Below are 26593 nucleotides of genomic sequence, written 5' to 3'. Positions count from 1 at the left end.
TAGATTCCTTACCGCCCCACCCATCCTCCCCGTTCTGCGAATCGATGTCTAGGGTTAAGGTTCACCCCATTCAGGGCCCTAGTTTCTTGGCACCAGTGTTAGTTTTTATCATGGCTCTGCGTTTCTGCCGTGGAAATGCTGTGTATAAGAACTGACTTCAGCGCGCGAGGGCGGCGTCTAAATACTCCGGCGACGTCATCCCGGCGCCGACGACTGACCCGCAGACGGCGCCTACCGAAGCGCAAGGGTACTGCTACGCAAAAGTTTCCGGATCCAGTCTGATGCCTGGGGATATTCTAAAGTAAGGAATCTAATACTAACTACTGTTTTTTACAGATATATCGTTACCGAAGGTAAGTAACTTGTGCAATGCTGCCAGACAGATAATAAAAAACCTTACAGGCGGAGGGAAGGAAAGAGGCTCACCTTATTTAAAAAGATTGCGAAGCACCGCTTAGCCCATTGCAGTATTAGCTTCGTTGATCGTCTCAAGGCAGTAGTGCTTTGTGAAAGTGTGCCTGCTGGACCACGTGGCTGCTCGACATATTTGGCGAATCGGCACACCAGCAAACAGGGCAGTAGAGGATGACATCGCCCTGGTGGCGTGAGCTCTCACTGTAGATTGAAGAGGCTTGCAGGCCTTCTGATGACAGAATGCAATTGCTGAGGAAATCCAACGTGCAATAGTTGGCTTGGTAACAGAACGCCCGTTGCGCATGCGTCCGTGAGCAACGAACAGTTGATCAGACCTGCGAAAAGGCGCTGTTCTGTCGATGTGGAATTTTAGACATCTTTTAACGTCCAATGAATGCAAACGCTGCTCCGTCAGAGATTGGGGATTAGCGAAAAAAGTCTTCAAGAACACTAGTTTATGGAGGTGAAAATCAGTTGGCACCTTAGGCATGAATGCCGGGTTGGTGTGAAGTACAACACAGTCCGATTTAAATTGAAGGAAAGGAGGCTGAATAGTTAATGCGTGGATATCAATCATGCGGCGTGAGGAGGTCAAGGCAAGAAGAAGGGCCACCTTCCAGGACAAAAATTTCAAATCTGCTTTGTGGATGGGCTCAAAAGGCGCCTTCATCAACTGTGCAAAAACAACATTGAGATGCCAGGTAGGAGGAGGACGCCGAATGGGTGGGAACATCCTGAACAGCCCCTTGAAAAACTGCCGAATTACTCTGGAAGAGTAGAGAGAGGAAGACCCATCCTGCCGAAAGCGAGATATTGCCGCCAAGAAGAGCTTCAAAGTGGAATGGGAGAGTCCTGATTGAGCTAACTGCAGAAAGAACGGCAGAAGCCGAGCAGGAGAGGAGTGCACGGGATGGATGTTGGCAGATTAACACCAGTGACAGAACCTTTTCCACTTTAGCTTGCAAGTCTTTACTGTGGACGGAGCTCTTGCATTGGCAGGAACGTTTCTACATGCTGGCGAAATATTCAAGTGGGCAAATTCAAGGTGCTCAGGTTCCAGGCTGATAATTTTAGAGTGGAGGGGTCTGGATGACAGATATGACCCTTGTCCATTGTGAGGAGATCCGCTCGAGGACGAAGGAGGATGGGTTCGCACTGTGAGAGAAGCAGCAGTTCTGAGAACCACGCTTGTCGAGGCCATCTGGGAGCGATCAGGAGAATGTGGCACGGCTGTCTCCACATTTCCCACAACACTCGAGGAACCAGCGGAATCGGCTGAAAAGCGTAGGCGAATAGATTGCACCAGTCCATCAAAAGGGCATTCCCGCACGACCCTTGATGGGGAAGCCAACTTGCAGAAGACGGGCATTTCCGGTTCACAGGGCTCGCAAAAAGATCCATGTTCGGGCGACCCCACAGCCGAAAGATGAAGTTCAGAGTCGGCTGATGCAACTCCCACTAAGTGGGTCAAGGACGCGGACATGCTGAAAGAATCCGCTAGGATGTTGTAGATGCCTGGTAGGTGAACTGCTGTCAGGGTAATTTGGTGATGGAATGCCCAGTCCCAGATGCTCTCTGCCAGCGGTGAAAGGAGCAGTGACTTGGTGCTGCTCTGTTTGTTTACATAGTGCACACTGGTGATATTGTCGGTTTGAATGAGCACGGATTCTCCCAGGAGTAGAAGATGGAAAGATTTGGGCACCAGGAAAATGGCCATTAGATCCAGTCTGTTGATGTGCCAGGAACGTTGAGACAGGGTCCACTTGCCCTTTATCGATAGCCCCTAAAGATGTGCGCCTCAGCCTTCCAGGGAGGCATCCGTGGGAAGGATGATCTCCGAAGCGATGGTTAGGAAAGAAGTACCGGCAGCGATGTTTGATGGTTGATCCCACCATTGGAGAGCGGACCTCATTCGAGCGGTCACTATTGGGCGACTCTTGAGCCTACAATTTGGGATCAGGGAAATGCAGGAGGACGCCATCCCAAGAAAGGATTTCAATACACGAACTGAAACGGACCATTTTGAACGGATGAGAGCCACTAGGCATAGAATCCGCAGCTGACACTCGTGAGACACTAATGCCTTCGCCAGCGAAGAATTCAGAGTGGCGCCTAGAAAGGTCCTGCAGAGAGCTGAATCGACCGGAGACTTCTCGGTGTTGATGCAGAGACTGAGGGAGTGGAATAGAGTCTGACAGAATCGAGTGTCCAGAGATGCCTGATGGAGAGATTGCGACTTGATGAGGCAGTCGTCCAGGTAGGGAAAGATTTGAACGCCCTTCAAACGTAGGTATGCCACCACCGGGAACAGGACTTTCGTGAAGACGCGAGGGACGTAGCGAAGGCCTAAAGGCAGAACCTTGAATTGAAAATCTCTGCGCCCTATCCGGAAGCGCAAGTACTTCCGGTGTCTTGGAAGTATCAGCACGTGGAAATAAGCGTCTTGGACATCGATGGTGATCATGAAATCGTCCTTCGAGAGAAGGCGAAGAATTTCCGTGAGTGTGAGCATGCGGAAGGATTGGCACTTCAGGTACTTGTTCAGGGCTTTTAAGTCGAGGATTAGACGCCATTCGCCGGACTTCTTGAGGACAAGGAAAAACCGGGAATAGAATCCCATCCCCTTCTGAGACTTGGGAACCACTTCGATGGTACCTTTCTGAATCATGAGTTGAATCTGTTGAAAGAGCTCCCTGAGATGAGCCGGAGGCCGACCAGTTGGAGGAGTGTTTGGAGGGAACTTGACAAACTCCAAAGCATGGCCCTTTGATACAATGTCCAGCACCCAACGATCCGAGGTGATTGAAGACCAATTGGAAAAGAAAAGGGAGATTCGACCTCCAACTTTGAGCGGGGAAGGCAAGTCATTGCTTCTTAGAAGCAGAGCCTCTGTAGGAAGACTTTCCTCTGTAAGACTTAGTAGACTGTTGCCGATAGGACTGCTGTGACTGGGGGAATATCTCTGATTTCCTTGGCTGTAGGAGCGGTACTGGTTTGATCTGCCGCGAAAAGGAGATCAGGTTGAAGCTGCGCTACCAGGCAAGCTGGAGAACCCTGGGGCGCCCTATATTTCTTCTCCAAGCGAGGAAGAAGTGCCGGAATAGAATTTAGCGTCTGCATCCATTTGACACCCTTGTTCCAAATGAAGTCAATAATGGGCACTGTCCGGAGCTGTTTAAATGGTTGACTCTTGAAATCATAAAGAAATCAGTCCTCATCCTTCAGAACCATAGGAAGCTTAAAGCGTAGTGCCGCTCGCTCCATAAGTTGGTGAAAACTTGCTATATCCACAGGAGGAGAATCCCCTGGACTCGAAGGTGGCGGAGACGGTGTCTGGATCTGATAATCGTCCCAATCCGCCATGTTCCCATCATCAACTTCGCCGTCTTCCCGATCTGGGCAAACGTCATCATCCTCATAAACCGTTGCATGGACCTGAATAGAGGTAGTAGATGGTGTAGAAGGCGCAGCTGTCTCTGGCAGCGTAGTAGAGGGAGGAGCTGCTGTAGGTGCAGGCACATTAGGTTGAGGAGACCCCTGGTGAGACGGTGGAAATAGTCTATTAAAATCCTCTAACATGTATTGAAAATTAGAAATGAGGGAGAGCGGTATCTGTGCTTTGGGAACCGGAGCAGAAGGTTCCTCCTCATGGAAGTAAGGATCTTCCTGATCATCCTCATAGTTCTGACATTTAATGACCAGCTCCGAAGGGCTTAGAGTTGCCCGGAATCTGTCATCTTCCTCCTCATCAGAACCAGAGTCCTGCTCCGAACCCGTGGCAAAAAGAGGAGATGGAGGCTGTGAGTGACGTGGAATCGGAAGCTGGCCCAAAGGCATATGTTGACGTTGGTGCAAAGGGTCAACAGCAGGAGCCCCAGAACCGGATGAAGACATTGGCACCAGAGGCAATGATGCGAAGGTAGACGTCGACGACTGTAACACCGTCGACGGGACAACCACCATCGACGAAGCCGTCGAAGACAAGACCACAGCCGCCGACGAAGCCGGCGTCGACGGAGCACCCGCCGATGAAGAGGCTCTCTTCACAGCAAGCGTCGATGAAGATTTCGATGTCGACGAGACTCCCTTTTTGGACGTCGACGAGGAGATTGGAATCGTCGATGAGACAGATTTAAAGCTCACACACAGCTTGCAGCAGCAGCCGTCGACCACCCGCGGGCACAAGTCGTCGCCACTGTCGTCGTCAGAGAGCTGGAGACGGCAGATTTCGTCATCGGAATGACTGCCAACGCTCCCGTCGACGATTTTGCACGTTTTTTAGAGGAAACATATGTAGAAGGAGCCGTGGACTCCTGAGAGTCAGATCTCGGGGACGAAGGCGTAGCAGGAGGAGGTGGAGACACAGCAGGAGCCTTCTGAAGTTGAAGTTTCCTCTTATTCAGGAAAAGAGATGGCAAATCCTGCCCACTGCTACGTTTAGAAGTGGCTCTAGACACACCTGACGCAAGGCTTTCTGCATCAGAACGAGGTGAATCCTTATCCTTCAGCCTCTGCAACCACAGGAGGAGACGCCTTTCCCTGTGTTTAAGGGTTTTTGTTGAGAAAGCCCTGCAAATCTTACATTTTCCTACCTCATGCTCTGGATAGAGGGAGTAAATACACTTCTTGTGAGGGTCCTCTGAGAAGAGCTGCAGTTTCCCACAAGAAGCATATGGGCGAAACTAAGACTTCTTACTTGAAGACATCCCAGAAAAAACTGTCGAAATCCAGAAAAAAGTTTAAAACAGAGCACAGCTCAGGGAGACTCCCTTCACACGACGTGCGGTAGAAAATCTGATGGTCTGAGCCTCTGAGGAGAAGGCTCCAGAGGGGTGCTTGCGCCTGATTGGCTGTAGTTGGGACTAACATAATGACATGGATATTCTATTAAGGTGTTCTTTTTCTTTTAATGTATTCCTATGTGTTAGTGCTACCTTGGTACTTATAAGTATTTATGGTTTTGGAATGTATGTAATTATGTTTCTCTATACATATATTATTGCTTTTAGTGCTATTTTATTTACCGTGGGGCTCCTACTTCGACAACGGGGAATATTCAAGCATGTGAATCTATGAAAGACACCCCAATACTGGAGAACAGAAAGCTCTGCAAGAAGAAACCTCATCTGAAGATAGCAGAGGTAACAACTGAACATCGGCAGGAGAAACAAACTGCATCAGACAGGAGTCCTAAAGAAACCAGGGCACCATGTGCCATCAGAATAGAACAGAATTTTACCACATGAACGAAGGAGATTTCTATGACGGGAAATCCATACAGGGCTGTGGCACGAGGTAGACAGGCCTAAGTGGACCCTGGATGAAGTAATCAATTGGATTATTGCAAAAAGCAGGAGGAAGACATCAAACCAAGGTCATAGGCCAATAAAAGAATCTGAGCTCATGGCAAGAAGTATACCGAAATAGGAGGAGGTACTCATCAAGGCTGTAACAAGGAGTACTTATCAGACCAGGGCAGGATTCCTCAAGACGAACATGGCAGGAGGTACAAAGCAGACATCACAACTGGCCCTAATCAGGCATTGGCATTGCTATTGCATTAGGCAAGGCTGCAATGACCAGTGCTGCCCCGTGCGGGAAGGATGCATTATTTTATAATGAGAGAGATAATGGGTTCTTCCATTAAAGCCACACTTGAACCAAGCTTTTCATGCAGCACCTGCATATGTCAAGTCCACAAGGGTTAGTTAGCAGAAGGACGAAGCTGAAATGTTAGCCAGCTGAAGCCATGTTTAAGGGTGCACAGTCAGTACAAACCCAGCCCCATTAGGGAGCACATACTCTACCTCATATGGCATCAGGAACTCAGAGAACTCAGAACCCCTGAGAGGGGTGTTGGTTTTACTGTTTGCCAACCAAGGTCTCTCATAACTGCGGATGGGCTGCTGCGGGGTCGGTGCATGGTGGTTTACAGGAAATGATGGGAAACAAAGAAATAGGATGGGTGTAGAGTTAAATAGGAGTAGAGAGAGAAAGGCAGAATGTAAATAAAGACATAGCAGAGAAACATGGGAAGAGAAACAGGATGGAAAGGGAGAACAAAACATAAATCAATGTACAAATGAACACTTTCAAATAAAACACAACTGATGAAACAGGGCAGAACAAGAGCATGGTAGTCTTAAGAGATTGCAGGGACATAAGGTATGATCTTGGAAGACCCACAAGCAGAGGAAGCAAATTTGCGGTTTAGAGAGACTGCAGGTACTGACAGCATGCCAAGGTTTTAGAGACAGGAGACAAATGGTAGCTCACCCTAAGCCTTGCTAGATAATAGGTAGCGAAACAAATCAAGGTCTGACTTAGGCTAGGGCAGGCAAATGTGCCCAAAGGCCACTGTGATCAATTTTCCAGTAACTCCACCACCAAGGCTAATCGATCAAGAGTGCACAATGAGATCCAAAGAACATATAAGAAATAGCAACCTGAGGATTTACAGAGAAAGGGTGCTTGATGTGACTGCAAGTTGTGACAACCAAGAGCTTTCATGAATACATTTATGATATTACTGCAGGCAGTGACAGCACACCAGTGGAGAAGAGACAATGAGTTTGCATTGAGAATGGAGACAGTGATATCAGGAACTTACTGAAGCACACATAGTGAGACAGCAAGCAGAGCTAGCACAAGAACATCTAAGAGAGAGTTGTGAGACCACAGGCAGCAAAACCTTAGACACCAAAGGCTTATGGACAAAGATACATTGTCAGCAACGGCATGAGTAGGACCTAAGATCAACCTCCTACAAAGTTGAAGTTACCAACCTGGTTTAATAATGTTTGCAATAGATCCCCATTTTAGTGGAAATATCTCACCGTGTCCACCCTGCTAGGAATCACATGAGAATACTGGACATTTTTTGATTATCAAAAGCGAGTGGCTTGGGGTGTCAGACACACCCATAAGAACATCACAGTGCCTCCATGACAAATTTAATAGTATGGAGAAGGTGCATTTCTGTATAGATATAGAACAACACTTTTTTACTGTAATAGAATGAAAATATTTTATTCCTTTTTGCCCTTTTTTATCACGGTGTGAAGAACGGATATCAGAGCGCTTTACATGATCGCTTTACCATCTGTATTCATGCACTGAAGAACAAGTTACTTCTCTTTGGTAACACACTTTCTGGAGAATAATCTATCTAACCAAAGATTCTTCACCTTTAGAGTATTCCCCAGGCACCAGATTAGATTTTGCAACTTTTCATACTAACGCTCCTGCGAACCGCTGGGTGACAATGTACTTGGTTCCGCCCCAGAGGTGATGGAGCATAGCTGCATAAATGCAATCCCTGTGTATAACTTTTAGTTTCTTGTTTGAATCTTTCCGGGCCCTTGGAACCTGAGCACAAAACAATTGGAGGTAGCAGTACGCAGATCTCTCATTTTAGACCTTTTTAGATGCCAAAAAGAGATCACTACACAGATCGGGGAGGTGTGACGGCAATGAGGAATCTGAGGTTAAACAGAGTATCTAACAGAAAAGGTTTAATGAAGGTGAGTTAGTTATTGTTCTAATGGATTCTTCTAAATACAGTTAATTCCCCAGCTTCTAAATAAATACCAAAGCAGTGCCTCTCAAAGATGGATGTTCCATGGAGTGGGCTCAGACTAAAAAGTCATGCAGGACCGAACAGCAAAATGCCCTTCCTGTCAGACCTAGCTGTCATGGCAGCAGTGTTTCGCACCCACACTGCAGGATGACAGATGTCAACAATAGGCACCCCAAGTGCAGATCTTAATGCAGTGGTCTATCAACCTCAACAGTGTCCTTTTTTGCACCGTCTTCCTGTTCTTCACCACCACATAGAACCCCACAAAAAGTGAATTGTCCATCTGATGCTCCTTGGTACGATCGATTTAAAAACTCAAAGCTCTTTTAGGCTGGGGCAAGGAATGCTGGCAAAGTGATGGATTGCCTAAGGTGGAAAGAAGTCACAACTTTTGGCAAGAAGGTTGCTTGAAACCTCAGCACCAGCACCAGTTTGCCCAGAAAAAAAAGTGGAGGATTGTTGTACTGAGTCAGAAGTTCACTCACACAGCAAGCTGAAGAGATCACAAAAAGAAAGGCAGTTTTTAAGGTCAGAAGAAGCAACAAGTAGCTGGGCATCAGCTCAAAGGGAGTACATATGAGAAACTTCAAGACCAAGTTAAGGTCCCACTGTGGCATCACAAACGGTTTGGGAGGAAAGAGGAGAGTCAAACCTCTAGTTAATTGCATCAAGTAAATTAAACATGGATGACTGGTCTGGCAAACACATAAAGGCCAAAAGAGCTAACAAATAATCTTTATTTGTACCCACAGCAAGGTCTTGCTGGATGTAAGGAAAAGCCTCTTTTTGTATGGTCACCCTCAAGTTTTTGGACTGACGCTGCTGGGTTTTCGACTTCGAGTGTACTGAGGCCTGCTCATCAGACCTCAGTGCCAGTGCCCTGACCCTAAAACATGTATGTCAAAATGGCTTATATCAAATTGGCATAAGCTAACTTACTTGCAAACTCCTAGTATATGGTACCAAGTGTACCCAGGGCTTGTAAGTTAGGTCACGCCAGGAACTGCAGCACTGGTTGTGCTATCCTGGGTGTGACACTGGTAAAAAGAGTCTCCCTGTTCATCACTGTAGACTGGAAGAGCAGTTTTGAACTGCTAGCCACACATTGCCATTGAGAGCAATGGTAAAGCAAATGTCTCCTAAGTCACCCCTATGGCAGGCCTAACAAGTCTTAAAGCAGGGTGCAGCATATGTCAATGGCAGAAATGTAGTTTATATGTTCCAACAGTAAAAACACAAAACTAAATGTTTTTTAATGTAGAAGAACTTTGTTGCCCCATTGGCAAAGCAGGGTTACACACTGACTCCTCAGCTGTGTTAATACCTGAACGCTGCAACCAAAGTTGATACTCCAAGGTATCAAACAACTAGTTACATTGAGCCAGAACAGATTCTCTAATCAAAATTATTGTAACAGGCTGGGGTGTGCAATCTTTTCAAAATTGCCACCTTTTCTTTAGTCTCCTATGCCCTGAATGGTTGTACGCACAAGGAGCCTGGCCGGGAGACAGCTTCCTGTCCTCCTGGGAAGATGTGCTAACGACTTCTAGGAAAGAAGACAAAAGAAGCCTGCACTGGAGAGAGGCGCTGACTCCATATCACAGGAAGTCACACAGGTGTTGGCCCAAAAGGCAAGCTTCAAAGGAGAAGCCACCTTTGAAGGGCAAATGGACAACACTTGGTAGAGGGGTTATGGTATTGTCTAGGCAGACAGGTTGGCACTAGGGACAAGGAAGGGGAAACCAGTTGCCAAACTTGTTTTCCAGGGGTGTGTGGCACCCTTGGGCAACACTGGCACTTCAAAATCAGGTTTGACTGTATTGGAAGAGGACCGAACAAGGACTGATTTGCTGCACTGTGGAACTGGCGCAGAGAAGTTGTAACAGCGTGGAATGCACCTGCTGAACCTGGTGGCTAGCGAAGGGAGAGGGATTGCATCAGCTGTATCCTGCTAGAGGAGCAGTCATCTCTAGAGTCCAGCCATAGCAAGAGACTCCAAGGGTCAGTTGGCAGACTTCCTGTTCGTAACACAGGGCCACAAAAGTTGACAAAACCTGCTGTGGCAAGTTGGTAGCTTAGAATGTTCATACTAACGCCAACTGTTTCTGTGCAGTACCAGAGAACAGGACCCGATGCTCAGAGTTGCACCAGAGTCTGCTGGACCCGGGAGAGTCGTCGATGTGCAGCACGGTTGCCCAGAAGACAAGTTATGTCTAGTGGCCACGGGACAACTGCCAGGACCAAAAAGAATTTAAAGGACATCGACTATGTGACCGAGACTGCCTCACCCCCTCCGTAGACTAAGAAATAGCTGTAGGAAGACCCCTGTCAACCGTATCACATCCATAGCATCCCTTTCACCAGGGCAGCAAATTCCACAGGAACCTACGGCAAAGATAAAAGTGACTAACTAAAGACTGCTTCTACGGCTGAGGTAACTGTTTGTGAGGGCCTAAATGGTCCCCCTCACCGGTTCTTTGTCAGAATTGGTCAGCCAAAGTAACTCTAACCGACCGAAATATAACTTGCAAACGTTTTTGCTCAAAACGTTAGTGTTAAAGTCATTGAATATGCCAAAGGTTGGTTGATTAAAAAGTGCATATTTACTGTGACAAGGGAACTCTTTAATTGTGGTTTCTAAAAATACATAAAGATCCATAAATTGGGGGTCAGATATCTTAAGTGCCTCATGCATTTCCTCTTCAATCATTTGAGTGCTGTTAAAATGCTTTACACTTGTTCCTTTGCGTAAGCCTTGCTGTTCAGAGCCACAGCTACCTAGGGTTGAGCTAGAAAGTTTAACAAATGAAACCTGTTTGTCCTTAAGATGTTAAGTGTATTACACAGGGAGGTCATGAACTACACCATACAATACACCCCATTTCCTCACACTGGGCTAAAGACAAAACAAATATTAAAGCATTCAACACTTTGGCATGTAAAGCAACTGTCTTCCTGATTCCAAACCAGGCCACAAATGTATCCCAGCATCCAGTGCAAAGGGGCTTAATAAATGGACGCCTGGCAGGAACTTCAGGTTGTATGTTGATTGAAGTCAACTGCTGCCACTTAATATCTACGCATGGAGGTGTAGCTTGTGCAGGTTTGGGTGCAAAACCCTGCCCTCCTCCTACTACAGAAGATCCTCCCAAATCGGTAGCCATATAGGACAGACGCTCATGCCCAGTAGTTCTGGATACCACATTCTCCTTGCCCAAGCCTGTGCAATTAGGATGACTTGGGGCCGGTAGTTCCTAATCTTCTTCAGAACTTGAAGCAGGAGAGGTAATGGTGGAAAGGCATATGTGAACCCAGAGCTCCATTTCAGGCGGAATGCATCTTAGAGAAAACGCTGCCTTGGGAACTTCAACATGCAAAAATGCAACACTGCACGTCCTCAATGGTAGTGGAGTTCTTATCATTTGCGGAAGATACATTGTGCCATCTCTGGGGGTAAAAGCCATTTGTTATCTGGTAGGTGCTGGTGGCTTAGGTCGACTGACCTGGCATTCAAATTTCCCGTCAGATGGTCTATCACCAGGAAAATACCTAGGTGTTCCAAGCACTTCTAGAGGTATAACACCTTCTCACACAGGGTCCAGGACCACAACCCACTCTGTTGCAGTGCTACACAGTGATGGTGGGTGTTGTCTGTGAGCACCTGCACTCCCCCTCACATCTCCTCCCCAAATCCCCTGATGAAGGCAGGAAGGCTTTCAATGCCAAATGAATGACTCAACTCCAGGAAACTCATGCAGCGCCAGGCCTCTGCCGGAGATCAGATACCCCTTTTCTCTACCTCCCTCAAAAGGCCACCACAACCCAGAAGCGATTAATTGGCCACCACTGTAATCTCTGGGTGGGGTAGGGAGAGGGTCTGCATTAGACCTGATCGCGGTCCAGTAGTCACCACTGCAGAATTTTACAGTCACCTCACAGTCTGACAGATCCTCCTGATGATGTATCCACTGGGACTTAAGATCCCACTGCAGATCCTGCTACGACATCTGGCTTGCTTTACCAGCATAATGCAGAAGGCCAGGAGCCCCAACAGCTGCAAAATCATCCCCACTGGGATTCAGGACAGACACTGAAATATCTGGATTACAGCCTGAATGTCTAGGTGGGAGGGTATTAGGCACTGAATTTACCTGTATAGAATAGCTACAATGCGGTGTCACTATGGCATGTTGATAGTGAACCACAATGATGTTAGGAGGTTCCCCGTAGTCTGGAAGAGAGTAACGACTGCCAAGGTTGAGTCAGCAGCCAGTTGTTGAGGTATGGAACCCCTGACCTTCAAATGTGTGCTGCATCCACCACCATCCATTTTGTGAACACACAAGGGGCAATGGTGAGCCCAAAGGGAAGCACGGTGCACTGAAAATGCCAGTTTACCACTGTGGGCCACAGGTAACGCCTGTGGACCTGCAGGATGGAGATGTGAATATAAGTGTCCTGCAGGCCCAACACTACCATCCCCTCCAGAATCAAGGGCAGATAAGGCTAGGGTGAACATCTTGAACTTTTCCGTCGTCAAAAAACGCATTCAGAAGGCGAACGTCTAGTAAGGAATGAAGGCCTCCGTCATTCTTCAGCATCAGAAAGTAGCAGGAGTTAACAGCCACATCCACATCATGACACATCCTCTCTATGGCTGCTAGGGCCAGAAGTGTAGGAAAGGGTCCCTTTTTGCATGTTTACCCCCCACTTGATATCTGATGCACTTTGCCAGAGTGTGCTCTGGGTCAATCAGGTTCCCAGTCCCTGTGTTCTTTCCCAAAATTGCTCTAGGCCATCAGGTTCCCAGGCCCTGTGTTCTTTCCCAAAACTGTATCTTTGTTTTTACAATTGGCAGACCTTTGGCTCAGACATAAGTGCCCTGTAAAAGGTAAAACTGGTACCAAGGGCCTTGTAGCAGAGAGGGTCTCTAAGGCCTGCAGCCTGTATTGTTCTACCTTCAGAGGCCCCTCATCAAACACATACACACTGCCATTACAGACTGTGTGTTCTGGTGCAGACACAACTTAATAGTCTACATGGCGCACACTCCTGTGTGCCATGCCCCCTGCTATAAGAAGGAATATACTACTTACCAGTATGCATCTGTTCTTGGCATGTAGGGCTTCTGACATTCATATCTTGTGCATAGATCGCCGCCTTGTGTTGGGTCCGGATGATTGCACTTGTTGTCTTGGAAGAGGCTTCGAAGTATCACGAGATAGGTGAGTCCTCCATTGGACTACAGTGAGCATGGGCATCCTCTCCATCCTCAGATTGTTTTTCGCCATTGTGGCAGAGATAAAGATAGCAAAGTAAGAGATGGCCATGCGAGAGAGAATGCTGCAGCTGCTACAGGCACCGGGGAGGAGGGCGGGCGATATGAATGTCAGCAGCCCTACATGCCAAGAACAGATGCATACTGATAAGTAGCATATTCCGTTCGAGGCATGTGGGCTGCTGAATTCATATCTTGTGCATAGACTGAATAGCAGTATCTCCTCTAGCGGTGGCTACCTGTGCCAGCTGCAGCAGTTTGAAAAAGAGTTTTGAGGACAGCCTGGCCTACAGCAGCTTGCTGTTTTGTTTGTACATCTACACAGTAATCTTTTGTGAAAGTGTGTATGGTGGTCCATGTGACTGCCTTACAGATGTCTTCAAGAGGAATATTTCCTAGGTCCCCGGAAGCTTGTCTCCTTCCCAGTATAAGAATTGGCTTGGTAGTTTGGTTTGCCATCTTCCCATCATGCACTGGGACAGGAACAGACTAATTTGCATGTAGCCAGGTTCTGAGCTGGGATGGTGCAGTGAGCTAAAAAACGGTGATGGATCAATCCCTGATCTCTTGACTGGGTAGGAGTATTCAGCATCATTCAGAAACTCTGTCCATCACCTTTTCCAAAATTGATTTTATCCACACTAAGTGTGGGAGGGTATACTCAGACGTGAGTCCCTTGCTCATTGCACCATCAGGATTCAAGCAAGCCGGGCCGACGACGGCTGAAATGCCAGAAACCGGGGCCCGGAAGCTTGTCTCCTTCCCAGTATAAGAATTGGCTTGGTAGTTTGGTTTGCCCTGTTCCCATCATGCACTGGGACAGGAACAGACTAATTTGCATGTAGCCAGGTTCTGAGCTGGGATGGTGCAGTGAGCTAAAAAACGGTGATGGATCAAGCCCTGATCTCTTGACTGGGTAGGAGTATTCAGCATCATTCAGAAACTCTGTCCATCACCTTTTCCAAAATTGATTTTATCCACACTAAGTGTGGGAGGGTATACTCAGACTTGAATCCCTTGCTCATTGCACCATCAGGATTCAAGCAAGCCGGGCCGACGACGGCTGAAATGCCAGAAACCGGTCCCCGGAAGCTTGTCTCCTTCCCAGTATAAGGATTGGCTTGGTAGTTTGGTTTGCCCTGTTCCCATCATGCACTGGGACAGGAACAGACTAATTTGCATGTAGCCAGGTTCTGAGCTGGGATGGTGCAGTGAGCTAAAAAACGGTGATGGATCAAGCCCTGATCTCTTGACTGGGTAGGAGTATTCAGCATCATTCAGAAACTCTGTCCATCACCTTTTCCAAAATTGATTTTATCCACACTAAGTGTGGGAGGGTATACTCAGACTTGAATCCCTTGCTCATTGCACCATCAGGATTCAAGCAAGCCGGGCCGACGACGGCTGAAATGCCAGAAACCGGTCCCCGGAAGCTTGTCTCCTTCCCAGTATAAGAATTGGCTTGGTAGTTTGGTTTGCCCTGTTCCCATCATGCACTGGGACAGGAACAGACTAATTTGCATGTAGCCAGGTTCTGAGCTGGGATGGTGCAGTGAGCTAAAAAACGGTGATGGATCAAGCCCTGATCTCTTGACTGGGTAGGAGTATTCTGCATCATTCAGAAACTCTGTCCATCACCTTTTCCAAAATTGATTTTATCCACACTAAGTGTGGGAGGGTATACTCAGACGTAAGTCCCTTGCTCATTGCACCATCAGGATTCAAGCAAGCTGGGCCGACGACGGCTGAAATGCCAGAAACCGGTCCCCGGAAGCTTGTCTCCTTCCCAGTATAAGAATTGGCTTGGTAGTTTGGTTTGCCCTGTTCCCATCATGCACTGGGACAGGAACAGACTAATTTGCATGTAGCCAGGTTCTGAGATGGGATGGTGCAGTGAGCTAAAAAACAGTGATGGATCAAGCCCTGATCTCTTGACTGGGTAGGAGTATTCTGCATCATTCAGAAACTCTGTCCATCACCTTTTCCAAAATTTATATTTCCTAGGAAAGCCATGGATGCCCCCATTTTCCTAGTGGAGTGTGCTTTTGGGGGGACGGTTAAAGTGCGTTTGGCCTTTTGATAGCATATCTGAATGCATTTAACTATCCATCTGGCTATTCCTGATTTTGAAATTGGATTCCCCTTGTGCTGTGGTGCAAAGGCAACAAACAGTTGATGTGTTTTCTGAAAGGATTTAGTTCTGTCCACATAGTAAAGTAGAGCTCTCTTTACGTCTAGTGTGTGCAGGGCTCGCTCAACTACTGACTGTGGATTTTGAAAGAACTCTGGCAGTTCTATTGATTGGTTGATATGGAAATTGGATACAACCTTAGGCATGAATTTAGAGTTTGTTCTAAGAACCACCCTGTGGGCGTGTACCTGCATGAAAGGTTCTTGAATTGTAAGCGCTTGTAATTCACTCATTCTTCTGAGTGAGGTGATGGCCACTAGAAAAGCAACTTTCTACGTTAGGAATTGTATTTCGCAAAAATGTAAAGGTTCGAAAGGAGGGCCCACGAGTCTGGTAAGCACTATATTGAGATTCAAGACTGGGGAAGGGGGGTGCTTAGGAGGAATCACCTTTTTAAGACCCTCCATGAAAGCTTTGATTGCTGGTATTCAAAACAGTGAAAGGTGTTGTCGGTTTTGAAGGTATGCTGCAATGGCAGCAAGGTGTGGCCGTATTGAAGAGTATTCTAAGTTACATCTTTGTAGGTGCAGCAGGTAACATATAATGTTCTGTATTGATGCGTCTAATGGATTGTTTTGGTTATTGGTGCAGTAAACAACAAATCTTTTCCATTTAGCTGCATAGCACGCTCGTGCGGTTGGTCTTCTTGCCTCCTTATTGATATTCATGCAATCTGGGGGCAAGTTAAGATATCCAAACTCTAAGACCTCAGGAGCCAGATTGCTAGGTTCATTTGGTTGGGATCTCGTTGTCTGATTTCTCCATGGTTCTGAGTTAGAAGATGAGGTGCAAGGTGCAGTCTTTGATGGGGAACTACTGAGAGTTCCAGGAACGTCGTGTACCACGGTTGTCTCGCCCATGTGGGAGCAACTAGGATTAGTGTGAGGGAGTGTTGCCGCAGTTTGCGTGCCACCAGCGGGATCAGTGGTGCTGGGGGAAAAGCGTACGCAAATTTGCCTGACCAGTTCATCCATATCGCATTGCCCTGTGACAATGGATGTGGGAACCTGGCGGCAAAGTATTGGCATTTCGAGTTTTCTTTTGTGGCAAACAGGTCTATTTCTGGGTGTCCCCACTCCTCGAAGAATCGTTGGAGGACCTGGGGGTGAATCTCCCATTCGTGTAATTGCTGGCTGTGCCTGCTGAGCAGGTCGGCAACTTGGTTGCCCTTTCCTGGAAGGTGGTCTGCTAGGAGAAAAATGTTTTTTTGGAATCGCCCACTTCCAGATGCTCTGTGCCAGATGGGACAGCTGTGGAGTGCGTTCCACCCTGTTTCTGGATATATTACATTGCGGTCATGTTGTCCGTCCGGATCAACACCGTCTTGCTGTACAAGTATTTCTGAAAAGCTTTTCGGGGTAGGAATATCGCTAGAAACTCTAGTTGGTTGATATGCAGCCTTCTCTGCTTGTTCGTCCAGAGCCCTTGTACTGTGTATTAAAGGAGATGGGCTCCCCAGCCTATCAGTAATGCGTCCGCTGTTAGTACTAGTTGTGGAACCGGCTCTTGGAACAGTCGCCCCTTGGAAAGGGGTAGTGGGTTCCACCACTGCAGAGTGTTGTGAGTGCGACTGTCTACCAACACTAGGTCTTTTTAGTTGTCCTTGAGCCTGGTTCCATTGCCGTGCTAGGCATTCCTGTAATGGGCGCATTTGGAGTCTGGCATGGGGGACAATGAATATGCAGGAGGCCATCATGCCTATGAGCTGCATAAAGACTTGAGCTGGCAGAGAGTGTAGTGCCTGGAATTTGCGAATGAGTGTCTGCATACTGGCTATCCTTGCTGTGTTTGTATACGCCTTTGCCACCGAGGTGTTTATGGTGGCTCCCAGGTACTGCTGTATGTGGGACGGTTGCAGATGTGATTTTGTGTAGTTGATTGAGAATCCTAAGCTGTGTAACAGCTGGATTGTTTGAGACGTGTGTGCTGCGCAGTGGTGGTACGATTTTGCTTGTATAAGCCAATCGTCCAGGTAAGGGTACACATGGACGTGCTGCCTCCTGAGATGTGCTGCCACCGTCGCTTAGCATTTTGTAAACACTCTTGGAGCCTTGGTAACCCCGAAGGGCAAAACCTTGAATTGGTAGTGTTGACTTTCTATTGTGAACCGGAGGTATTTTCTGTGGGCTGGATGGATGGGTATGTGGAAATACGCATCTTTGAGGTCCAGCGTTGCTAGGAAATCCCCCTGTTGTAGCAACGGGAGCACTTGTTGTAATGTGATCATTTGAAAGTGCTCCGACAGTATGTACTGATTTAGGGGTCTGAGGTCCAATATTGGTCTGAGAGAGCTGTCCTTCTTGGGAATAAGGAAATATAGGGAGTACACTCCCTTCCCTTGCAGTTGGAAAGGGACTTGCTCTATGGCCCCCTTTTCTAGAATGCAGTTCACCTCTTGTTGTAATAGGGTGATGTGTTCTCTGGACATTGGACGATGTCTTGGTGGTATGTTTGGTGGTGTAGAAGTCAGTTCTAGGCAGAAACCAGACTGGATAATTTCTCTCGCCCACCTGTCTTTGATAATTGTGTTCCAGACGGGTAGGAACTGTTGGAGTCTGCCTCCGACCGGTGTTATGTGGTCTGGAGGTAGTGTAATAAAGTCACTGTTTTGAGGCAGTGGAGGCTCTGGTGTTATTGCCTCCACGTCCTCTTCCCTTAGTATTGTTACCTCTGTAGCCTCCTCTGGTGGTGTTTTTAGTAAAGGAACTTTGTGTGTTACCTTTATATGAGGCCGTTGTTTGCGAGGCATGTCCTCGTGTGTTTGCCCTGTATGAGGAGTGACGAAAGGAGCCCCTTTGTTGCTGAAATTGCAATGCCCCCATAGATTTTGCGGTCTCTGTGTCCTTTTTCATTTTATCCAAAATGGTGTCGACAGCAGGGCCAAACAGGAAGTCCTGATTAACAGGCTGGTTAAGGCTAGTGGACTGTACCTCATTTTTAAAACCAGAAATACGCAGCCATGCATGTCTGCAGAGTAGAACGCTAGTGTTGATTGACCTAGCTGCAGTGTCTGTGCGTCAAGAGCGCATTTGATGGAGGCGTTTGTTATGAATTTTCCCTTCTGTATGAGATCTTGGGCTAGAGCTTTGAAAGGCCTTATCGTACCGAGCCAGTATAGCTTGTGTATTAGCTATCCTCCACGAGTTGGAGGCTTGTGCCGCTACTCTTTTCCCTGATACCTCTAGTATTTTTGATTCTTTGTCTGGGGGAGGTGCCTCCCCGGTTGTTTGTTAGTTGGCCCTTTTATGTTCGTAGGCCACTACCGGTGAATCAAGTGGTAACTGCCCTTTGATGTAAGTAGGGTCTGCCCTATACTTTTTCTCTATTCTGGGGTTGATTACCCGTGCTCTGGCTGTGCCCTTAAATATGTCAGGTGCATGTTTCAGAACTCCCTTTAACATGGGAAGTGTTGACACTTTTTTCTGATGTGGGGAAGGTGTCAAACAAGAAGTCATCTTCAACGGGGTCGTTATGCATATCCAAGTTGTGGAACTATGCAGCCCTGTCTATGAGCTGATTAAAAGCTACTGTGTCGTCAGTAGGAGACGGTTTAGTAGGATAAGAGGACATGTCAGGGATGGGATGGGTGTTGTAAGGGTCAGTTTGCTCCTCCCATGGTTCCTGTGGTTCAGTGTCCTGTGGGAAGTCATATTGAGGCTGTGGCTCATCCCCTGTGTTACCCTTGTTGTCTATGTGGTGAGAGGGAGAGTAAGGAACATAAGGATTGAAAGGAGTAGTAGGTATGATAGGTTGAAAAGGAATGAAGGGTCTAGAAGGAGAAGTTCCAAAGTCCTTTTTCTTTAGTGGAATGGGGGACTGAGGTTCAAAGTCCAAAGGCCTCTTTTTCCTATGCAGGATGGTAACTTTACCAGTCTGTGGGGCAATAAAAATTTTTGCCTGGTCGTCAGAGGGATCTGGGTGGAAGAGTTCTTCCTCAACAGTCCTGGGTTGAGTCTTAGGCTTTGGTTTGTAGACGACTTTAGGTTTAGGATCCGACTTTTTCGGATCAGGCCTTTTTTCGGGTCGACTGTGTCTTTCGGGTTGATGCGTTTTTTGTGCTCCGTAGGCTTTTTCGGAGAAGCGTTGTCTCCTGAGTCGATGTTTTTGTTGGGATCGACTGGAGTCTTTTGTTTTTTTTCGGCTGAGCATCCTTTCCGGAGTCGATTGTCTTTTTTGGATCGACTGGTGTCTTCGGATCCGGTGTTTTCGGTCCGAGAGGACGTTCTGGCTTGGACGCATGCTTCAGTACGGCATCTTTTGTCGGGTCGCCGTTTTTCGGTGCCAAAGGTTTGTTTGCGTCGGCGAACTTCTTTGGGTCGGCGCCCTTGGGTTGTGTGGCCTTGTTCGAGTCGACAACCGGTTTTGGGTCGACACTTTTGGGCTGTGTGGCCTTCTTGGGGTCGACAGTCTTTTTCGGCTCGATGCTCTTTGGCTGTACGGCCGCTTTCGGATCGACGCCCTTCGGGTCGGCGACCTTCTTTGGCTCTTGAACCTTCTTCGGGATGATGTTACTGGGCCCTGGAGTTTCCGAAGGTTTCGGTTTCGGAGCCGAGCCGGATGGCGGGGCAATCGAAACTCTTTTATGATCTTGGCTAAGGCCTTTTGGCGATACCTTGACCGGAGCCGTTGTTATTGGGGTAGGTGGTGTCGGGGGCAGGGTACTCACAATTTGCCCCGGTGGGATCTCGTCATCGGAGTCCGAGTAGTCCTCTACGGTGACGATCTCTAGGTCAGAGTCTGGCGCCTCTTGTAGTTCTTGGTCCTCATCGAAGATGTTGTCCGGGTCTAGTGCATGTCGCTGCATTTCTTGCCTAACTGCACGTCGGTTCCAAAGAGTTTTCTTGGATCGAAACTGTGCACAGGTTGGAGAGCTTTCCTCTTTATGGTCTGGGGAAAGGCACTTGTTGCATACTGAGTGCTTATCAGTATGTGGGAACTTGGCGTGGCATTGCGGGCACCTTTTAAACGGGCTTCTTTCCATCGACGGTCGGCTCACGTGGCGTCGAAAAAAGGCCCAACGGCCCGCATCGACGACCGCTTGGAGATGGAAGGCTGGATCGAGTAGAGAGGTACCGATCGAGAACAATACCGTCGAATCGAAGGCCTTTTGGCCTTTAGAAAAGTTTTGTTTTCGCTTCCGAAGTTGGAGTATAGGAGTTTGCATCCGAACCCAATGGCGGAAAAAAACAATCTGAGGATGGAGAGGATGCCCATGCGCACTGTAGTCCAAGGGAGGAGTCACCTATCTCGTGATACTTCGAGGACTCTTCCAAGACAACAAGTGCAATCATCCGGACCCAACACTAGGCGGCGATCTATGCACAAGATATGAATTCAGCAGCCCACATGCCTCGAACACTCTAGAACGAGACAAGTGCACTCTCTTGTGCAGGACCCCACCCCTCTTGGTGTCATCTGAGGCACCACGACAAGCCATTACCTTCCTACAGCTAACCAAGTATCTCCTGGACTAGCTGCACTCCAGTAACTCTACCAAGACACCAGGTGCCCCTAACAAGAAGTCTAATACCACCATAGAGGTGTCCTCTCCAAAAAAGGGTGGGCACTTCTGTGACTTTGGGTGGAGGAATAGTGGGCAGACAAGGAACATTGGCCTCCATATCAAATGCTGAAGCCAAATCACCGCAATATTTGTACCATTGATCTAGCTAGAAGAGTAACCCTGTCCACATGGTTTGTATATTGCAATGATAACTGTTTTATAGTGCTTAGCGACTATATATGTATTCCCTTTAGGGGCCAGAACTGTAGCCCACAAGTTTGTAGGGACTTCTGGGTTTCAATGTGTATCTTAGTTGTTTGTGTAGTATACTGTTCTTGTGTGTATTAAAGTACTTTTCTTTCAGAAAGTAAAGCAATGACTGGAATTAATCTTATTAGCAGTTAGTAAAGTGTAAACTATATTCTGAATGTCTAACCCACTTCACTTCCTTGAGTAAGCTTTGGACTGCTTTGCCTTACTACCTTGAGACAATCAAGTGCGGGACAGGAGTACTTGGTTAACCAGTTTGGGCTCTGATAGCACCGGTACCCAGCGGTTAATGACTTGATGCAACTCGACCCAGTAACCTTAAACAGCCCATATGTGTATCTTGCATATGTAAGGAAAATGCTACTTACTAGTATGCATCTGTTCTTGGCATGTAGAGCTGTAGATTCGTATACTTGTGCATAGATCGCCATCTGGTGTTGGGCTCGGATGTTTGCACTTTGTTATTGTAGATGTCATAGTAGCCACGAGATAGGGGACTCCTCCTTTGATTAGTAGTGCGCATGGGCATCAACTCCATCTCCAGATTGTTTTCGCCATAAAGGGTGATGATGGAGTTAGTAAGCAAATAGAAAAATATGTCCACGTGTAATGTATCTAAGAAATAGACTGCAACAGATGTAGGTATCCAGGGAGGTGGGTGGGAGTATACAAATCTACAGCTCTACATGCCAAGAACAGATGCATACTGGAAAGTAGCATTTTCTGTTCGAGGCATAGGAGCTGTAGATCGTATACTTGTGCATAGACTATACAGCAGTTACCCCGTTAGCGGTGGCTACCTGTATGTGTTGCAGTAGTTTGAAAAGTGTTCTTAGTACAGCCTGGCCCACACTAGATTGTTTTGCCTGCACATCTACACAGTAGTGTGTTGTGAAAGTGTGCGGTGTAGACCATGTTGCAGTTTTGTAAATGTCATCCATGGGGATGTTTCCTAAGAATGCCATGGAGGCCCCTAGCTTGCGTGTGGAATGCGCTCTAGGGGGAATGGATAACATACGCTTTGCTTTTTGGTAGCATATTTGGATTCATTTATCAATCCATCTGGCAATTCCAGCTTTTGATATAGGATTTCCCTTATGTGGTGGTGAGAAAGCTACAAAAAGTTGTTTAGTTTCCCTGAAAGTTTTTGTCCTTTCGTAGTAGTACAGAATAGCTCTTTTGACATCAAGGTTATGAAGAGCGCGTTCTGCTACTGAGTCTGGTTGAGGAAAAAAAGACTGGGAGCTCAAGAGACTGGTTAAGGTGAAAAGGCCTTTCATGAATGCTTTGATGGCAGGTTCCCTGAACAATGACAAGTGATGTCTGCTTTGTAGGTAAGCTGCTATAGCGGCAAGATGTAATCTTATGGATGTGTATGCCATATTACATCTTTGTTGATGCAGGAGATAACAAATAATGTTTCGAAATGAAGCATCTAGAGGATTGTGTTGTTATTGCAGTAAACTATGAATCGTTTCCATTTAGCTGCATAGCATGCTCTAGTGGTAGGATGTCTAGCTTCTTTAATAACGTTCATGCAGTCTGGTGGGAGATGGAGGTAACCAAACTCCAAGACTTCAGATCGCTAGGTTCAGATGAACTGGATCTGGATGTCTTATCTCTCCATGGTTCTGTGTGAGAAGCTTTGGGAAAAGGTGCAACTTTTGGTGTGGAACTACTGAGAGTTCCAGCATTGTTGTGAACCATGGTTGTTGGGCCCACGTTGTAGCAACCAGGATCATTGCGAGCACTATTTGTGGAACCGGGTCCAAGAACGGCCGCCCTTTGGAAAGATTTTGTGTGTTCCACCATTGCAGTGAGCGATATGTGCGGATGTCCATCAACACCAGATCCGTAAGTTGACCTTGAACTTGGTTCCACTGTTGTGCTAGACATTCCTGCAATGGACACACTTGGAGTCTTGCGTAAGGGACAATTAAGATGCAAGAGTCCATCCTCCCTATTAGCTGCGTGAACACTCAAGCTGGTAGTGAGTGTTGTGGTTAAAATGTTATGATGAGAGCTTGCATACTGGCTATCCTGGCCGTATTGGGGTATGCAAGGGCTTTGAAAGTAGCTAGTGCTGCACCTAGATACTGTTGGGTGTGGGAGGGTTGGAGATGTGACTTGGTGAGGTTTATTGTGAATCCAAAGTTGTGCAGCAGCTGGATTGTGTTGTGTGTTTGTTGTACACAATCGCTGCTTGACTTGGCTTTTATGAGCCAGTTGTCTAGGCAAGGAAGCACATGAATGTGCTATCTTCTTAAGTGGGCTGCTACTACTGCGTGACATTTTGTGAAGACTCTGGGTGCTGTTGTGACTCCGAATGAAAACTTTGAACTGGTAATGTTAAGCGTCCACTACGAACTGTAGGTATTTCCTGTAAGCAGGGTGAATAGGAATGTGGAAGTAGGCGTCCTTGAGATCTAGAGTGGCAAGGAAGTCGCCTTGTTGGAGCAGTGGGAGAACCTGTTGGAGAGTGACCATGTGGAAGTGGTCGGATTGTATGAACAGGTTTAACGGTCTGAGGTCTAATATTGGGCTGAGAGTGCCGTCCTTTTTTGGAATGAGGAAATAAAGGGAGTAAACCGCTGTACCTGGATAATGGAACAGGTTCTATTGCATGCTTTTGCAAGAGAGAGAGAGAGAGAGAGAACCTCCTGCTTTAGAAGCGTGAGACGTTCTGTGGACATCGGACGTTGTCTGGGGGAGGGGGAGGGAGGAGGGGTGGAGGGTACAAGTGAGTTCCAGGCAGTAACCATACTGGATAATTTGTCTCACCCACCTGTCTGTGGTGATAGAATTCAAGACAGATAGGAACGGAGATAGTCTTCCTCCGACAGGAGTGGAATGTTCGGGAGGAGGGGAGGGAAGTCACTGTTTTGTGGTGGGGAAGTTACGGGTGTTAGAACCACGTCCACTCCCTCTGTTGTTATTGCCGCTAAGTCCCTCTAAAATACCCTTTGTTAGGGGAAGTTTGCGTGGGGCTTTTATAAGTGGTAGAGGTGTTTTCTGTTCCAATGGTTTTGGAGGCGCCCCTATAAGAGGAGCGACAAAAGGAACCTCTGCTAGTTGTTGCCTGTAGAGCCCTCATAGACTTGGCTGTTTCTGTGTCCTTTTTTAATCTTTTCTAAAGATGTGTCCACAATAGGTCCAAACAAGAGTTCCTGCTCCAAAGGTTGATTGAGGATGGTAGACTGCACCTCCAGCTCTAAATCAGATGCGCAGTAACACACTTGTGTTAATTGTGAAAGATGCTTGTATCCGCTACATGCAGGGCACATTTAATAGAGGTATTTGTGATCATCTTTCCCTCTTGTATGAGATCATTTGCCTGGGCTTTATATTGGTCTGGAAGATGTTGCACAAGCATTTCAAGCTCATCATAATGAGCCCTGTTATACTTTGCTAGTAAAGGTTGTGAATTAGCAATACGCCAAAAATGTGCTGTCTGTGACGCAACTCTTTTACCGGATGTGTCCAATAGTTTAGATTTTTTGTCTCGTGGAGGGGCATCGCCTGTGATTTGGGAATTTGCCAGTTTACGGGCATTTGCCACTACTAGTGAATCCAGAGGGAGTTGACCTTTAATGTAAGCTGGTTTGCTTGGAGCTGATTTATATTTCCTGTCAATTCTAGGATTGAGCACTCCAGCCCTGACAGGATCTTTAAAACCTTCAGCGGCATGTTTAATCACCCCTTTTAGCATAGGAAGAGTATTTGTAGATTTTTGAGGCTGCGAGAAGGTCTGATAAAAAACCTTCCTCCAAAGGGTCTGAGTGGAGTTTCACACCATGATATTGTGCAGCTCTATTTATTAGTAGCACAAACATTATGTTTTCATCTGGAGGGGATGGCCCGGAGGGATATACACCTGGCTCAGGTACATCTGGGACATTCTAATCATATCAAGAGTCATGAGGTGAGATACTGCAGGGTGTCATCATCAGTATCATGATGATCATGTGGTGGGTCAATGTCCTCATCCACACCCCCTTTATCCTCCTAATCATCTTGCTGTGCAGTTGAAGGAGGAGGGACTGGAGAGTGTGCTGGAGAGAGTATTATGTTTGGAAGCTTTGGAGGTGGAGAGAAAGACCTCATAGGTGAAGTGGCTGAGTCTGTTTTCTTCAAGGGTATCTCAGGCGTCTCGGAGGTGTCCAATTGCCTCTTTTTAGGTGGTATAGAAGTGATCTGACATGTAACGGGGTCGATAGAGTGTTTTTTGCTTAGGATCTGGATGAAACAGTTCTTTTGATCCACTATATTTTTTCGGCACCAAGAACTTAGGCTCCGAGTGGTGCTTTGGTTTGTTGTCTTTAGCTTTAGAAGGTCTCCTTCTGCTTAGGTGGTGTTTTTGGCTCCGAAACTTTCTTCGGCTCTGAAGATTTCAAAAGTTTTTTCAGATCCGAAGCCTTGGGTTGATTATGTTTCGGTGCCGAAGAGTCTGGTGTCTACGGTACTTTGGGTTTCTGTTTCAGTGCCAAAGATGGTTCTGAGTACCGTGGTGTGGCTGGCTGGGTCCCGAGCTGCCTGAAGGCTTTGTGGACTTTGAAGCCGGCACTGGAGGCGGGGCTTCTGAAGTATTGCCACGGTGTCGACCCAGACCCGAAGGTGAAGGGGAAGGTGTTACCGGAGCGTTGTGTTTTTTCGGTGCAGGGGCGTCGATCTCAGTACTCACGCTCCGTTGACCTGGAGTAATTGTCTGGTCTTCACAATCCCATTCATCAGCTTCGGAGATGCTGGCTTCTTCATCTCCGGTCTGTGGTTCTGGATCGTCGGGGCCTGCATCGAAGTTGTTGTCCGGCGCCGAAACGGTTGATCTAGACATTTTGTGACGTCTAGCCTAGCGATCACGTATGGTTTTCTTGGACCTGAAGGAAGCACAGGTCTGGCAGTGTTGACTCTCGTGTTCTGGAGAGAGGCAAAGGTTGCAAATCTGTGTGTGGGAATTTAGCACCGCACTTGCATTTTTTAATGGAGTCCTTGCCATATGCTGGTCTTGATGGCGTCGATCGGCCTGCGTCAACGACCAGACTCGAAGATTTTGTTGGTTCTTGGCATACGAGTCACTATCGAAACAAAAAATTGATACTTGTATAGCGCACTACTCACCCGCAGGGGTCTCAAGGCGCTGGTACGAATACCGCTGTGAAACCCTGGCTTTCCCTGTGAGGCGTCCACTCCTGGGCACCCCCAAAGTGGAGGCCAGGCATCCTTAGCGTTGTGCCAACCGGTGAGAGCTGTGCGCGTCAAAGGGGGTTCGAATACAACACCGACCCGCAGCGCAGTAAATCACATCCGAACCCGATGGCGGAAAAAAACAATCTGGAGATGGAGTCGATGCCAATGAGGAGT

The 26593-nt window shown here is 47.3% G+C and overlaps 1 protein-coding gene across 4 annotated transcripts in view; it reads right to left on the bottom strand.

The window, feature by feature from the left end:
* Nucleotides 1-26593, bottom strand: part of MACF1 (microtubule actin crosslinking factor 1) — a 1022862-nt gene that overhangs the window by 24923 nt on the left and 971346 nt on the right. For all 4 annotated transcript variants that reach the window (XM_086955743.1, XM_086955745.1, XM_086955746.1 and 1 more), the window contains one exon: nt 6222-6320. In XM_086955743.1, the coding sequence (XP_086811869.1) occupies nt 6222-6320 (99 nt within the window). The remainder of the gene's footprint in view (nt 1-6221; nt 6321-26593) is intronic.

This window comes from Lissotriton vulgaris, chromosome 2_1 (assembly GCF_964263255.1).
Source record: "Lissotriton vulgaris chromosome 2_1, aLisVul1.2, whole genome shotgun sequence".
In the NCBI taxonomy this organism is placed as follows: Eukaryota; Metazoa; Chordata; class Amphibia; order Caudata; family Salamandridae; genus Lissotriton; species Lissotriton vulgaris.
The sequence above is the reverse complement of the archived record's forward strand: the minus strand, read 5'-3'. Positions and strand labels throughout refer to the sequence as shown.